Source organism: Corvus cornix, chromosome 2 (assembly GCF_000738735.6).
Source record: "Corvus cornix cornix isolate S_Up_H32 chromosome 2, ASM73873v5, whole genome shotgun sequence".
NCBI lineage: Eukaryota > Metazoa > Chordata > Aves > Passeriformes > Corvidae > Corvus > Corvus cornix.
The window spans coordinates 100,429,448-100,446,246 of record NC_046333.1 but is presented as its reverse complement, the minus strand read 5'-3'; the positions used below and the strand labels follow the sequence as shown (position 1 = coordinate 100,446,246).

The window sequence follows — 16,799 nt, the reverse complement described above, 5'->3', positions numbered from 1 at the left end:
TAAGTGTGTTTTTTACAGTGTGTTTGAAGTACAGCTGTGGACAGGAATGGTGATAGTCATGTTGCTTATGTTATAGTAAATAAAATTAAGATGGTACTAAATGTAACTGCAATTACTGTTTATGCAAACTCTATTACTAGTTCATCTTGTTTAAAGATGTTCTCTGAATTCAGTGTCTATTCTTATAGCTCCCCTAATGGTCTTAAAAAACCATTTCTCATACTTTGGAAGAATTTCAGCAGTCTTCAATATCAGCTTCAGTTCAAACTAGGCAAGACAAGTCATGCTCTTGAAATTCCATTGTATTTTATCTGGAAAGTAGAGGACATTTCTATTTCCAGCCTAATTTGGTATTAGCAGCCAGTGAAGGCCAAAACTCCTAAGAAGGCACGTGGAGGGCTCAAACTATTTGCTGGTTATCAAGGGAAGGACAGGCTGCCAAGTGTCTTCTGTCCCTTCTGCTAATACTCTGTATCTAGACTTAGCTCTAAATGTAAGCAACACAAATTACTATTTAATTTTAAAAAGTTCTTTTAACCTATAATCTTGTAAGTTGTTTTTTGCTATACTTTTTTTTCTGGCTAATTCTTTCAGTCTAAATGACAAGCTTAGAGGGGTTGAAGATTTGAATCTGTGACAGTTTAGAGCTTGTTTATTGATTGTTCCAAATCATTGATCTTGTTAGTGCATTTTAAAATAGTGAAATACTCCTTGCTGATTTTTATACTAACAGGATGTTGTATTACTAATGTTCAAATTTTCTGAGTTGGGCTAGTACTGATTAAATTGTGACCACTGAGTGTTTTATGTGTTTTATGTTTTATATACTTTGTGGGTCTGCATGGAATATGCCATTTCCATAAGTATGTGTTTTTGTGACAGTAGAACTTAAAGATGCACATTAGAAGTGATTGAAATTTCGAATTTCATGCTTGTGGAAAACATTCTTATGAGAACTGTAGGAGTCAAACGTTTCCTTGCCGTAATGAAGCATTTGTCAGATGAGTTCATAAACTTGGTAGCAGCCTGAGTTCTGATTTGCTTCTGAGTACTTGTAACTAACAGGAGCATATTTTCTTCCAAAGGGCATATAAAAGTACCAGAAGAACTGAAGTTCCCTAATGCCTGTTGTGTGGGAATTGCATCACAGACGGTTCTTAGCATTTATAATCCAACTGATCGGTGGTTGCAGGTCAGCATTGGAATACTCAGTGTTTCAATTAATGGGGAAAAGGTAAGAGGCTTTTTTTAAATAAAGCTGAATAATACTGTAATCTTACCAGGTATCATATGTAAAATTATGCCCCTCTCTACAGATTTGTAATTTTTTCCCTGTTTTGTAGTTAATATGCACAAACCAATGCTACTGTCTTTAGCCAGGCCACCTGGCTTCCTCCAGCAAGTAGACTGTGTGAGGTAAATGCCACACGAAGCGATTGATCTGTAGAATTGTATTGTGTGCATGAAGTGTGGAAGGTTTGAGTTTATGGGTTATTCATTCCACCTTTGTGTATGCAAGAAAAGTCAGTCCTAGGCCAGAAGACATCCATGCTGAGCACTGTTATTGCTAAAACATTTTTGGCAGTTTGTGCCTGTTTTTCTTGAAATCAGGAGGTCTTGAGGGATGGAGAATGAGAAGTATTTGGAGAAGGCTTCAAGCTAGATGGATTGTTCTGTGGGTTGCAGCAGGTAGCTTGTAGGCCGTAAATTGGCTGTCTTGCACTTCAATTTTGTTAAATTCTATATACTTCTGTTATCATGGTAACATGATACTTGAAAACATGAGAATAAGTTAGATTCAAGGTCCATCAAAATGATTTTTTTTTATTGATGAATACACTTAGTAGAGAAGAATATAACAACAGAACAGGATACTCCGAGCTTCTGGCAGCTTTGTACTTGGTAACTTTTGTGTTAGATGTTATTTCTGTTCTTATTAGTTTTTTATAGACTGCTCTTTATCTAGCTAATCGGTTGAAATTATGTAGTGTTGTCCACAGTTCAGTTCAGTTGTAGATTGTATTAAGTATTGCTTTTTTCTTTTTTAAATATGGTTCTTGCTGTTTTTATTTGGTCCATATTACTGAGGAATAGCAGACAATGATTCACTTTAAATATTGCAGCTTGTAAGTCTTAGAAATCCTGATCACATCCCTCCTTAGGTATATTTTTCCAGCAGATGTAGCACATGTCTTTCCAGGAGTATGATTTCTGGTTTTGATCTTGTTTTCTCAGAATGTTTCCTTTTTAAAGAACATCAAGCCACAATTCTGTGTGTTCATGTATGTGTGTATACATATATATATGATGTGTGTGTGTATATGAGAATAATGATTTCTTCCATAATTTTCTAATCAGTGTCATGGTGCTTTTATGTAGCTCCTGTAGCCAGCAATTCTGTTGTATCGAGAGGTGATTTTTTAAATGAAATTGCTTTACAGTTATTTCCATGTGTATGCATTTGTTTGCACAGTGTGATTAAAACTAATTTTATTCGGTCAGCTCTTAGATACGCTGTTGTTCTTTCTTGAAAGTCAGGGTTTTACTTATTAATTAATTTTCCCAGTGTCAATCTTCCACTAGATGGTAGAAAGAAACCTCAGCAATTTTCAGGCTGACTTCTCTGTTTAAATTAAAAGAAAAGGCCCGCAGTTGAGCGGGATGGAAATAGGCCATGGATATGAAGATGCATTAATTAAATAGAGGAAAAATATATACAAAACTTCTGTGTTAAGCAGTGGTGCTGGATAAATGTGGTATTTGAAAAGGAAATGTCTTCTGGTAAAAGGCCTGTTGAAAATGACAGGTATTTTGTTTTTCAGGTGGATCCTATGAAATATCAATGTCTGGTTTTCAAGAACAAAACCATTGTAGGATCCTACTCGACCAACGACCTGAAAATACTCTTCTTACCTTCCCATTCGGGGATCTTCCAGTGTATCCTCAATGTTTCATCTTGGCCAGTTGCTGCAGATGCTGAGACAATCGTTCAGTCAGAAGCTTTGGCAAGCAGGGTAGTTCTGACAGCAGTCGCTGAAAACCCCAATTTAGAAGTAAGTAGCTGCTTATTGTGGGTCTTTTGTTGTTGTTACAATATTATGAATAATTTAATGACACTGGAAAATAATAGGATTGCAAAGTTGTTCCTCTGAGAAACCTGGAATTTCATATGTTTTAAGTGGGAATATAAGAAAAACTTTGAGAAGCTTATTGCTGTTTGGGGAGTTCCATTTGTGGAAAAGCACCTAGCTGGAAATGAAGGATTCTGTGTGGAAAGAATAAGTTAAAATGCATTACTTCTTCATTGTTGAAAGACTGGATGAGACCTTAAATGTCTAATGCTTTCTAGGTGTCTGCTGTGTTGGATTGGGCATTAAGTGTAACAAAAAGCATTTGTTTCCAATTGTAAGGATTGTGTTTTTTTTTTTTTTACATCAAGTAGACTTTGTCTTGGTTTCTTACTACCTCTAGGTTGTTTATGATTGTAGAGAATATTTTCTTATTTTCGACTAATTAAAAATTAAATATAAGTGGATGTGTAAAATGCTTTTGTCTTGTGACTTTTCATGAAGAACAGCCAGGTGGGAGGCAGTGTGACATTAAGAATTAAATCTGGCCTCATGTAGTCCTAGATTTAAGAGTATGGACAGGTAGAAAAAGGCTTGATGATACTTTTGGAGGTGCCTGAACAGATTACATGGTAGTTTGTGACATCATTGATAAAAGTAAAATTCTCAATCATCAGCCACAGCTAATATTTTTTTTTTTCATTTAAGGTGGTCTTTTAACTTGCTTTGGGCTAAGTATGTGTTTTGAAGTAATGAATGCACATGAATGAATATAATTTTTAATGCTTCTTCCATAATTTTTCTTTCTTTTTAATGCATTTTTTATTCTTTTACATGTAGTCCATTCTCCATGTTCTTCATAGTATATAGTTCAAACTTGTGTCATATTCAAACTAAAATTAAACCCTATGCTAAATCTCTGCATGTCTTGTTATATTCTTGAGATTGGAAAAAGTACCAAATAAAAGCTGTATTTTGCTGCAGATCATGACACTTAAATGTTTTTAATTTTTTAATTTAAATTTTTTAGCAAAAATTAACAGCCCCTTAGTTATTTTCTCAACTTTTAACTTGCTAAAATGACTTTTTAACTATCCAAAACTGACATTTCTTACTTGCTAGCAATAATCATGGTTTACACTTACTTTTAATTTGAATTATCCAAAATAATTGGATTGTGTGCTGGATTGTGGTGGATAAACACTGTGCTAAGATTGGCTTCATTGATTGAGGCAAAATGCATGGGAGATAGCCAACTGGCTGTAACCCCTTCTAATATCAAAGAAAACATGATTCTAGACTCCTCCTACCCCTGGTAGGAGGTTTGTATTATATGTGGATATAGCATTAAGAGGATGGAATAGGTGAATAACATCCTTTCTTTGCATTTGTAGGGTAGTGTTTTGAAGGTTTTCCTTTCTTCTAAGTTCTGCTTTGCCTTAAAACCAGGTGGAAACCGGAAAAGGAGATTGCCTGGATTTTGGTGACTTGACTTCTGGCAGTTGGAAGGCTCTTCCCCTAAAACTTATCAACAAAACCCATGCTTTTGTGCCAATTAGACTTATTATTAATGCAGTAAGTACAGTAAACTTCCTGTATGTGAGAGTTAACATCTTGTGATACTGAATTTTAATACCCAAATACTTTATGTTACATGTCATTGAGAAATATATCTTGGACAGTAGCTGTAAGGTTCCCAAGAACTCTTTTGTTAGTCAGGAAATAAATAGTTTTTGCAGGGTGGTAATCTGAGTCTGCTGTAATGGTACCGACAAAAATGCTTCTGGGATAGGTGCGGTGTTTTGTTTCATATCTGTTGGTTACTTTTTATAGCTTAGCCATGGGATTCCAGCTCTGATGCTTGCTTTGATAGCACAGGGCAGCAAATAGGATAAAAGGTTGTTTTGCCTAAACCTTCCTCTGAGAAGCTGGAGAAGCTGGAAGCTTCCCTCTTCTTTCTGAGAAGCTGGAGACATATTCCACTATTCAAATGGAACAGCTGACTGTTCACACAAGCAGCCAAGCTTGCTACTAGCAAGTTTAACATATTCCTTCCTCCTCTGCAGGAGCAAGAACAGGACTCTTCTCTCTATATGCTTTGCCTCACACTATATAATAGCCTGTCTGAGAGGCTACAGTGTTGTCCTCTCTGCATCTCTGGCAATGCAGTTTCAGGTTTTTGGCTAGGCTGGGCTGACTGCTGATTTGTGCTGTGGGAAGAGCTGGCCTGGTTTCCTTATACAGGGGAACAAGAAAGGACTGGCCTTATGTTAAGGTGGATCAGGTTATGTTGAGGACTAGTAATGTTTGGTCTTGAACAGCCAAACTTCTTGAAGGCTTAAGCTAACCAGACTCTGCTTATCCCCTTTTGCTACAAAAGGTTTTCCTATTGTTTTTGGAGGGTTTGCTGGACTATCATATACTTACCAAAACTATAGGCTAATTCTTGATTATTTTTTTCCAAACTACTTGGATCATTCAAAACTTGTCTTGCATTTCTCAATTTTGTCAGCATTGCTGTTAGTGACCATAAGAGATTTAATACTTGTAATACTTCTTTTTCTTTTTGACAGAATGCAGTAGCCTGGCGGTGCTTCACCTTTTCCAAGGAACCAGTTAACACTTCTAATGAACAAATGGATGCAGTTTCTCAGACAGCAGCTCCATCAGTTGTAAATCATGTGATACATGCAAGCTATGATGGCCAAGTGAGTAGTTCATAGTTGGCTGATTCTTCTTTTTACTTGCTGTCTGAAATGACAGTGCTGAATATTTGAGTTCATAGTAATGATTTTTGGTGAGTGTACCTTTTTGAGCAGTTTTGTTTGGCTTATGTGGGTGGTTTTTTTGTTGCTTCCTCTTAATAATTCTCTCCCTCCCCATAAGATGAGTCAACAAATTTCTTTTTCAGGATCCTGAAGCTGTAACAGTTTGGGTTCTGTTCCATGCACCTAAGAAACAAATTTCTGGTTCAGGTATAGTAATTTGATTTTAGTTTCAACTGAAACAGATTTGACTTTTAACGTATACATGTGTTAGAATTGTGGGACAGACTGCAAACTTAAAACCATGTTTGGTTTGTGTGCACTAATATTTCAGGTATCACATTAATTTTTAGTAACTGTAGGAGACAGAATGCCTCTATGTCTTAAGCCTTTATGTGTTACCAGGGACACTTATACTTCAGCATGAGGCTGTAAAAAATTTGTACTGCAAGATGCATGGAATCTGTGTTACTCCTTTTACTGAGGGAATTAAACCGTCACTTAAGAAAACATTGCATTAGTTGCAAAATAGATAATAAATTTGAAGAAACCTCTGAATTGTTCTGGCTTCCTGAATAGAAAATAGTACATATATCACCTTGTTTGACTAGTGTGGTAGAATGGTTTTCTTTGTTTGCATTAGCGACAATTTCAGTCACATTTGATGAAAAGGTAAAACTCTTAAATAAGGTCCTGTGAGACTTTATTTAAAAGAGGAAAAAGGTGTTGCAGGAGTAATGAGTGAGCTTCTGTTATTATCTCCACATGAATATGCTAAGATTGAAGAGTAGCTGAAGTGAGACATGCATCCATAGGAATGGCTTTTGCTGCTGGAAGACTTGCTTGCTTTTGTTACTCATGAAATTGTTCCTAGATTCCTTGGGTCCAGCAGATGAGTTCTTGGCGAGAGTGGACGTGGAAGTGGATAGTCCAGGACCTAGCACTGTCATTAAAAGTATTGCTCTCCGAGCAAGAGCTGGAACAGCAAGGATACATGTTCCAAAGGACTTACAGGTGTGTGTATATTTACAAAGTATGTTTTAAGAATAGTTTGCCTCTCCTAGCCTTCTACTTTTGTAATGTTTGATTTTATAATGTATATATATATATACACATACATACACACTTACCTAATTTTTACAGAAAATACATCTGTCTACCAGTGTGGGTTCAACAGTCAAGCAGCAGCTGTCATTGAAAAATGCTGGAAACATTTGTGTATATTTGAAAGTTGAGGTAGGTTGGTTTTTCCCTCTTGAAATCGTGATTTTTTTGCTGTTTATATTGTATTGAAGTAGAGCTGAGCCTTGGGATTTTAGCTCCGCTCTGTGGTTTGACAAAAGCTTTACAAGTTTATGTAAAGGGAGTGAAAGATGGTAGTGATTGGCTTACACTTTTGGAAAAAGCATATGGGTGTTCTTTTGCTCAACTTCAGTTATATTTGTTTTAGCAAACATACCTTTATGATTTTTACTAAATTTTAACAAAAATATTTGTTATATGTAAAAGTAGTGAAGCCTGTGCTGCACAGCAGGTGTTAGTTAGCTGGTAGAGTAAAGCCTGCTTAGGGCAAAGATGAATATTAGCATTGGGAAACATCTATATTTTCTAACAAAACTGCATTAGTTTTCAGTGTACATCTTGCCAACTCAAATACAACGTGAGTTCTTTTCAGATATGCAATGTCTTTACTTGACCTTTTTACAAATCCGTGGAAAATATGGTTCCAAACTGAAAGATAGCTAAACACATTTGGAACTAGCATTTCAAAGTCAACAGAAGGAGCAGTTGGTTCCATTTTATAAAAAGAGGTTTGTTAGCCCATAATTTCTACGATCAGAGGCCATGGAAATAGGATATATGACTCCTATCACAAATGCCACATTAAGTGATGATACTGGGTGCTAGCTGATAAAATTTTGAAGACTCCACGTGTATTCAAATTGTCTGAACTGCATGTACAACAGGTGCACAACCAAATTGTATTACATGTTGTAGAAATGTTTAATCCCTTAAAATAGATAACTAAGCCTCCCTTTTGCCCTTGCCTACTTTCAGACATCAGATCAGGACAGCTGCTTTGCTGTTGAACCTGAGGGCCTTTTCCTTTTTCCTGGGGAAGAACAAGTAGTGACTGTCCAGTTTTTTCCTAAAAGCATAACAACTACAGAAAGGTAATATAACTGATTCTGTGCTGCATGTGTTAAACTGAACTACTTTTGACCTTAAAGTAATGAACAAATTGAAAGTTTTACCTGTATGAGAGACTTTGTCTTCAGTTGTTTTCATGAGAGCTCTCATCCATTACAAAAGGATTTTTGTTAAGGTTCACCTTTTCTATAGATTATCTGCCTCTTCAGGTGTATATAGCTGAATGAATAGGTAATATTTCCCATCAAGAAATATTCTAAGACTTGTTTAGTGTAAAAAAATGGAGTAAGTCCCTGAAGCCCTTTATATGGTAGTTATTGCTGAAGTACATCAAAGCTTCAAAATACCTACCGTCAGCAGCTCCTTCAGTTGCTTCCCTCTTTCTCTCTCTGCTGAGGCAAGGGAAATGTTATTCCTGTTGTACATGTGAAAAAACTCAAGAAGAGATCGGGATCATAAGTATTCTTTTGTCTGCTGTAATCAGATAAAAGTTTGTTCTGTACAACACTCATGTACATGTTCCTTTTGCAGATGGAAGAAGCATTCATAGTTTTGCTCATTAGCACCTGTTGAACTTCGTTCTGCAAAATAAACTTGATTGGTTCAAGTGATCATTAAGATGTCATGTGAGAGTCTTCAGAGCAGCCTTTCCTCTCTTGTTACATGTTTTCTAGTTTCTGCTGTGATAGAGCAAGAATGGACAAAGGAGTATCTTCAAAATATGTTCAACTTCAGTATCTAGCTTAACCAGGCCTCTCCAGTGCATTTAAATTAAACAATGAGAAGTTCTGTGCTAGTGACCGTATGATCCTATTGGATAGATTGAATTTTTGCAAGCTTGAGGTACTCAGGATTGGAAACTTCGTAGTCTATGTCAAAGTGCCGCCAAAAGACTAATAAACTAACTGAGACAGTAAGGAGGGTCCATGTTCCCTGCTGATGGGATTCAGGGCTTTGTCTGCAGGTCTCATAGGGATTCACTGACAGCTAGAATGGTGGTTCTTGACTTTTGTTCTTGACTTGAAGTGTATCTGTGCTATAGCAAGTGCTTCAGCCTGTAACTTAAAAGCTAGATTTCCTTCCTTGATGCTCCTGAGTACCTCATACTTGTAAAAATTCAATGAAGTTTCTCAAGGCATTCAAAAGGCATCTCTTTAATCTACAGCCAGACTTTGCTTCTTTCTAAAATTAGTCTGTCAAAATAATTAGATATTAGTAGGAACAAAAAATAATTTGGTGAGTTGTAGTCTCTGAAATATTTATCTGAATCATTTCCAGATGAAATACTTCAGAAGACTGTGTGAGGTACATGTGGCATGTGTATTTACAGCCCAAAGGATTTAAATTTTGCTATGCCTAAAGCTGGTCTTTGTCATAAAATAAAAAGAAGTATTTGTATTTTCCCCTTAAGAAGGTAGTTTTAAAAACACCTAATTTTTTTCAGTTATGTTTTGATTTCATCAGCTGATCTTGTTCTGTTGTGGGATTTAAATTTATTTATTTATTTTTAAAGTACTTTGAAAATCCTTGTGCTGCCATCTGGGCCTCAGTATGAAGTGATGATAAAAGGTGAGGTGGAATCTGGGAAAAACAGACCTGTGTCTACAGCTGCTGGGCTCTCAGACATTCCACCCATCCTTTCCAACAAGCAGTTCATTGCCTGGGGAGCAGTAGCACTTGGATCATCAGTGTAAGTATAAGTTGGACAGTTGTTCATACATATAGAATATCAAGTTAAGTACTTTATATTGCACTTACTTGAAGTAAAATTTCCAATTCACATTGATAATTCACAGTGATTTGTTCTATGCCTCAAGTGAAAGAAGCAGAATATTACAATTTTTTTTCTTGTGCAAGAAAGTTTTGGAAACAAACTGATCTTGGTTGAGCTTTGTGTATTCTCAAGGACTCATTAGAATATCATTAGAATATCTGGTCCTGTAAGTTTAGCATGTTGTGTAAGTAGAAATGAGGAGGAAAGTATTTTTAAGCTAAATTGAGAGAAAAATTCTGTTGGTTCTTTTGATACCTATCTCTTGCTAGAGATAAATTATGCTTCATCTCATCCATTACAACTAACAGAATCCGGTCTGTGTAATGTAATTTGACCATCTGAATAGCATAAACTGTTGAACATCCCTTAATTGATTTGAATGTGTTGCAATGTTAAAACTTAGAGTGATGGAGAATCTATTTTGTTCCTAATTATGAATTGCTTTATCCTTCAGACTACTTCTTGTCTGCACTTTTTTAGTTTCATGTTTATAGGCTCAATATTCTATGCTTTAGTGAAACTGTTCATAATTGTTAGGATATTCTTTGTTTCTTTTATATGTAAAGTCTGCAAGTTTTGCAGACCTCTGAACTTCTGGTAATTATTACTTGAGGGAATCATCCACTGTTGGTTGATACTAAACTTTTTGAGGAATCTAATGATGTTCCCAGTGGTTTAAAAGCAGTCCATGTTTGTAGCCAAGAACTGTTTCTGATAGCTGTATTTCTGTTTTCCTGGTTTGTTAAGGTAGTGTGCTTCTTACAGTAGTTCTGGTTATTTGGTGTTTGGGAATTACTGCTTCTTTCCTGTATGCTGCTATCTTTTTATTTGCTGTTCCTCCTGTAAAACAGTTTTGATGAACCCTTGTTTTTAGGAAGCTGAAATTATTTCTCTAATTATGGTTTCAACAGAGTACAAAAGAGTGTCTGCCAGTGTTGATAGGGAGACGCTTTGCTCTCTCTGTCCTCTTCTTTGATTCTAACTGCATGATCTATTCTCTTATGTTTTAGCAGTTTTAGGGCTTGTCAAATTCATCTGTCAATGTTTTTTGACAAATGTTTAAATGTTTAAAATGTCAATGTTTAAAATGATGAAGGTGCTTGCTCTTGCTGGAGATGTTTCCTACCTCTGCTGAGGAAACCTCTAAGTACCAGAAGCCTGGTCAATACTAGGATGTATCACAGAGAAAAGAAACTTATTTTTTGGTCAGCCTGATTCTGTCAAATGACCATAACTTTTGGTGTTGCTATTACATTGAGAAGTACATGAAAAGGAAAGGTTATCCTGAATTTAGTTCTTTACTACTGTTCCAGTGAATCTGGGCCAGACTACTCTCAAGACTTTGTTTCCACATAACTTAGTGTCTCTGGATATTCTCATCATAACTGTGTCCTTAAGTGGGTATTTTAAAGGAATTTTTGTATTGATACAGTTGCTGGTTGCTTTCAAAGTTCAGGCTGTTAAGTACAGTATTTGAACTTCAAAAAAGACAGATATAGTTTTTTTTGTTTTTTTTTTTTTTATATGTAGTTATTTGGGGATTGTTTTGCTATATGAGTATTCATGTGTTGTGGTGTATGACAGTGTAGGGTGTGTAAGTTTGACAGTATAGAAATAACTTTCTATCTAACATATTCTATTGTTCCAAGAGGTGATTTTTTTCCATTAAATTACTTCAAAATTGACTGTCCCAGTTCCATTGTTTCCATTAATAAATATATGCAGTTAATTTGTATTTGCTGCAAAATCTAACCAAACATATCTTTCAGAGAGAAGAAGTTAACTCTAAGAAATGACTCTCCATCTGTGACCCAGCATTTAAGATTGTTGATAAGAGGCCAGGATCAAGACTCCTTTCAGGTGGCTGTCATTAAAATTTTTGTTTAGTGTTTATGACTATGTTTATAATGAAAATGTTTCTGCCCTGAAGTGTTAGCAGGCTGTGTATTTCTTTTAAGACTGCCAAGGTGAATGTGGTAGCAGAGCTTCAGCTTCACTGGCAACCTCGGGAGCAGCTGAAATAAGAGTGCTGCAGCAAACTGGAGCTCAGTTTACAGGTCTCTAAGCTGCTGTATCACAACAGAGTCAGTACTTGGTGGAGTGATCCATCAGTCACCCTTCTTGTAGGAGGGAGTCTAGAGGAGCATAGAAAAACTAGAATCAGCCTTCAGGAATTACCATGGCTTATGGGTCTTTTTGTTATGTAACCTGCATTGATTTATATCCCCTTTTTCCCTCAAATGTTCAGATTTTTTAATCTAAAGTCTTACACTGAGATGGAATTAGCGTAGTGATGGTAAAATTCAGCCTTGACAGGTTGGGGACTGAGGACAAAAACCTGTTTAAACTGAGAGGCTTGAAATGTTCATTGTGGGGAATATAAACTATCATGGACTCTGTCTTTTTCATTGCATATTAAGCATTGCAACTTTAAATATGCCACTGTCAATGGAGTTAATGTGGAATTTGAAGAAGTTAATTCTTCCTTCCAAGTGTAGTAAGTTTTACTGCTGTGTTTTTTTCCTATTATAGTCACTCAGTTCTGATGTCTTTGTTTTTATAGCTGCAAAGTATATTCGGGTCAGAAGGACGCTTAGCCAGTAATTGGGAACTCAAAATCCGCCCCAAAGAAGATACTAACATCTACCTGATGTTTACACCTACTCGAGTAACTTGCTGCTTTGCAAAGCTGGAAATCAAACAGCTGGGGATACGATCAAAGCCAGGAATTAAGTTTACTGTAAGAATCCCAACATAGCTTCTAATAATTTTAAATGTACTTTTTTCATAATTATTGAAAATCTAGCACTGAATAGCTGTTTCTATAAAAAACTTGAAAATTCAAGATATATACTATGGGTATCTGTACACTTGTTAAAATCATACGGGCACTAAATTTTATGCTTTGAACATTAGTATCAACTTTGCATGCAATTTTTTCCTTTGTGAAGGATGAAATATTTTATGTACTATATTAAAAATAGCCTAAGATTTTAACTGTAGAAGTGTTAAAAAATCTGAACTTGTCTTGTTCTATAGGTAGGTCTTAAACAAACTTGGAAGTAGAACTTGAAAATGATTGAATAAATTTAGGCTTTTCAATTTCTTGCAAGGGGTTTTCAGTTCACATTTTTAACATTTTCATTTGTTTTTCTGTAAGTCTTTATATAGTTTGCCATAGTTACGCATAGATTTTATTTATTAAGAATCTTTTTTCATTTGAAGTACTGGTTTTTTGGTGGTGGTTTTTTTTTTTTCTCTCCCAGATACCATTATCTGGATATGGAGGAACAAGCAATATAATTTTAGAAAATGTTAAAAAGTTGTCAGATAGCTGCATGGTTACACTGGAAAGATCATTGTCTGCAAGATCACAGAAAGCTTCCTTCCACGTGAGAAACACAGGTTCCCGGGCTGCCTATGTTAAAGTGCTGTGCTTGGCAAACCTGCAGACAAAAACAGTGATGGATCCTCAGGTTATGACAGTGTCTCCAGACAAGTTTGTATTAAGAGAAGGAACACATGAAGTAAGTACAGTGCTTTATTCTGAGCAATTTTTATGAATTTAAATTGTCATCAAAGAAAATGTCTGACTAGTTCCTTATTAAAATCTCACCTAATTCTTATGTCCTGTTTCACTTGTATTGCAGTAATCTGTTGACTCAGATTCCAAACATTAATACAAACAGTAAGATTTCTTTTTCCTCAGTGTGTTGTCTATTTATTTTATCAGGTGATTACTGTAACATGGAATCCCATGGAAAAGCACTTCAATACAAGCATGTTGGTATCGACAGTATGCTTCTTTTGGGGAGATGAAGTTTCGAGGCAGCAGTATCGCAGGTAAGATGTGCTTTGCTATTGTAACAGACTGATGTTTAACAAGAAGTCAAAACTAGAGGTATGTGCTGCCACGGGTATGGTTTTAACACGCTTCCAAAACCAGCAAGAACAAACTAAAAGACGGTGATGATAGGTAAAGATCTATTAAGTCTTGCATCTGTAAGTTGTTGATGGGGGTTTGTTCATTTATGGCTTTGCTTACATACTGTACCTACAATCCTAGTTAAGGATTTTATTCTATTTTAACTTTCTTAAATTCAAGTGTGTTGGGTTTTGATGAAATGTTTTCTTTTTTGTGTCGAAAGAGATCTGTGTTCTGTGTTGGTATCTCTCTTTCTAATGAGTATGTAACTTTAATTTTTAAAGAAAAGGCTCATGAAAAGAATAGTACTGATATCCAGGAGCATTAAGTTTTGAACAAGGTTCATGTCTTGGTTTGCTGAATTCTGTTGACAAAGAATGGCTTTGAGTAGATGTGTATATGAGAAAAAGAAAATCCACATATGCTCATGACACACTAAGGAAACTTACTGAAAATACCTTGCTGATCTTAGATAGCAGCCATGTTATTCTGCATTTCAGTTTGTATAACTCAAATGCACAGAAATGACATATTCTGCTTTCATTGACGTAAGTGACACTTGTGCTGTCTGTGTAATGCAGAATGTTAAGACTAGGTAGAGCTCTAAGGTGCTGATGATCATAATTCAGTGCAAAACTTGAAAACAGCATTATTTCATCATTGCTTTTAAATGTCATTGCCTGACAATGTGTGAAAGTCATTGTATATATTCTTATCCAAAAGAAGTATTAAACACAGCTGAATTTGACTGCATAACTTTGAATAAAAAGCTCATGGAATAGCTGAGTTCCCAACCTGGATAGGAAACTGGCTTCTTTTAGATATCTTAGAAGATGCTTGTTCCTGATTTTTGTATGAATTGTTTTGTGTGAGGCAATGCTCACTATCATGGAATCCTCCTTAAAGGCCTGATTTCAAAACTTAGGGAACAGTTTTGGTCTACAGATCAACAGAAAACCCATCTAGAAGCTCAATACAACTACATGGGTATTATTGGAAACTTTTAAAATTCAGATTCTGGATGATGTGAGCGAAATGACTTGTTGATTTTATTAGCCACCAGGCTGGCATATGGTTCTTGAAAATAGTGGTCTAGCTGGTTGTTTCTTGGTGGGAGGTTCTCTGAAAACCCCTCGATAACTTGAAAGAGATGTGTATTTCTTGCAGTGACTGAGTTCTCTAAGCCAGTCCAACCCCATTCTGTAATTGTGCATTAGAATGAGAACATGATTTGAGACTTAGGGGCAGGACTGTGAAATGAGTACTCTGCCTCATCTGCCAACTTGTGCCTCAAGTTCCTTACTCCAAAATTATATATAGTCAGCAGCCTGGTAAGTAGCTTAGACCTGAGAGTTAGTAGTGCTGAGGTATTCTTTCCTCCTCCATGGCCCTGACCTTATCTGAGTGCCAGATTTCCTCTTGCTGACCTGTAGCTTCCCATTTTACCCAGGACTATTTATATGCCTGTGCCTCCCAGTCTTTTCTATTCTGTTGGCAGTCATGCTCCTTGGCTCTGTGTTCCTGCTGTTGGCTGGCACCTGCTGCCGCTCTGACATTGACTAGTCAATTTTTCCTCTCAAAAGGCTTTCACTTGTAACCAAAATAGCATTCTCCTGCTTCCTGTGGTGATTGAAACATCACTCAGATGCCTGATGTACTTATCAGAAATCTAGGTAGGTGTGACTGACAGCAGAGAACAAGTATGGAAAGACAAACATATGGTAACCATTATTTCAGTGTTTCCTTTTACTCTGCAGCAATAGAGCAGGTATTTCTTTAACCATTTTAAGACTGTGAAAAGACTTCAGTTTTAAATGAATGCTTCCAGATTTGAGCTTGGTGTAGTCAAGAAATGATGAAGTGAAAATTATGCTGGAATCTTATGAGTCTTACCAATCTTTTCAATTCGTTGTTTCTAGTACTGTGCTCAATTTAATGTCTCCTCTTTAATAGAGCTGTGATGTATAAACCCGGGGTAGAAAAACGCATAATCCCAGAAAACAACTTGTTGCGACACACTGTATTTGATGAAGAATTTCAAGGGGAGCAACTTGTGACAGAAGGTAAGACTATGACTTCTTAAAAGAAAAATCTAATACTTATTTTTGTGGGGCAAATGTGCTTTTGGCTGGAATCCTAGTTACTTTTTCACTATTTTTTTTATAAATGTAGAAGAAAAATTCTGAATTTGGACAGTTGTATTGGGCAAAGCTTTGTTGTATTTTCTTTCCTCAGTCCTGCTGAGGAAGGGTGTCATAGAATGGCTTTGGTGGGCGCCTGGCATCCAGCTAGGGTCAACCCATCACAACAGAATTTGCCTTTTTTCATTCAGTACGTATTTATTTAAATGATTTTCTGTTTTTTTTCTCCTAGCAACATGAAACCCCAATCTGTAAATATTATAGCATTAAAAATGCTGAGTTTATTTGGAAAGTATTTGCCTTATTACCTATTGAGAAAGATTCAGTTTGTTGTACACAGATATGTTTGAAAAGTGAGAGGCAGACAACTTGGATGACACCAAAATATAAATTTATTTTCCTTCCTAAATTTAATAACTTTTTCTTCTGCTTGTTAGTAAGGAATTCATTAATAAGAATACAATATATTTTAAAGGGGTCCTTAAAGCACCTCCCCCCCTCCCCCCACTGTTCAATCCCATAGTGTAATGAACAAATTTACTGTCAAATCCTATTCTTGAAATAGTTATATTCACATATGGAATTACTCACTGTTCTAAGGCTACTACACCTGAATAAATGTGGTCTGATTCTTTCCCTATGAATTGTATATTTTCTTTACTTGGAGAAGTAAAGATTTTTTTTATCATTCATTTTAGTTAGAGTGAAATCCTAGTGAACATTAGATACTTGGGTTCTGGAGTATCCTTTGAAGTTGTTAAGCCAGTGTTAGAGGAAAAAAGTAAGACCTAACTCTAATTTGGCATAGAATCAAATTAGTATATAGCATTTGTATAAAGGTGGAAAATCTATTGTAATATTTTTATATTTATTTTTTAATATATAATATTTAATATATCTTATAATAAAAAGTTTAGAATTGGTGTGTATTTAGATTTATATATTATATTTGATGTTAGTGGTGAGCTATGCCTG

General features: G+C 35.8%; 1 protein-coding gene across 1 annotated transcript in view; it reads left to right on the top strand.

The window, feature by feature from the left end:
• Nucleotides 1-16,799, top strand: part of LOC104687262 (centrosomal protein of 192 kDa) — a 70,948-nt gene that overhangs the window by 35,596 nt on the left and 18,553 nt on the right. The window contains exons 28-41 of the mRNA XM_039569562.1: nucleotides 1,086-1,234; nucleotides 2,823-3,053; nucleotides 4,518-4,643; nucleotides 5,642-5,776; nucleotides 5,980-6,043; nucleotides 6,708-6,847; nucleotides 6,977-7,069; nucleotides 7,892-8,007; nucleotides 9,498-9,674; nucleotides 11,528-11,618; nucleotides 12,322-12,498; nucleotides 13,025-13,285; nucleotides 13,492-13,601; nucleotides 15,637-15,746. Of these exons, the coding sequence (XP_039425496.1) occupies nucleotides 1,086-1,234; nucleotides 2,823-3,053; nucleotides 4,518-4,643; nucleotides 5,642-5,776; nucleotides 5,980-6,043; nucleotides 6,708-6,847; nucleotides 6,977-7,069; nucleotides 7,892-8,007; nucleotides 9,498-9,674; nucleotides 11,528-11,618; nucleotides 12,322-12,498; nucleotides 13,025-13,285; nucleotides 13,492-13,601; nucleotides 15,637-15,746 (1,980 nt within the window). The remainder of the gene's footprint in view (nucleotides 1-1,085; nucleotides 1,235-2,822; nucleotides 3,054-4,517; nucleotides 4,644-5,641; nucleotides 5,777-5,979; nucleotides 6,044-6,707; nucleotides 6,848-6,976; nucleotides 7,070-7,891; nucleotides 8,008-9,497; nucleotides 9,675-11,527; nucleotides 11,619-12,321; nucleotides 12,499-13,024; nucleotides 13,286-13,491; nucleotides 13,602-15,636; nucleotides 15,747-16,799) is intronic.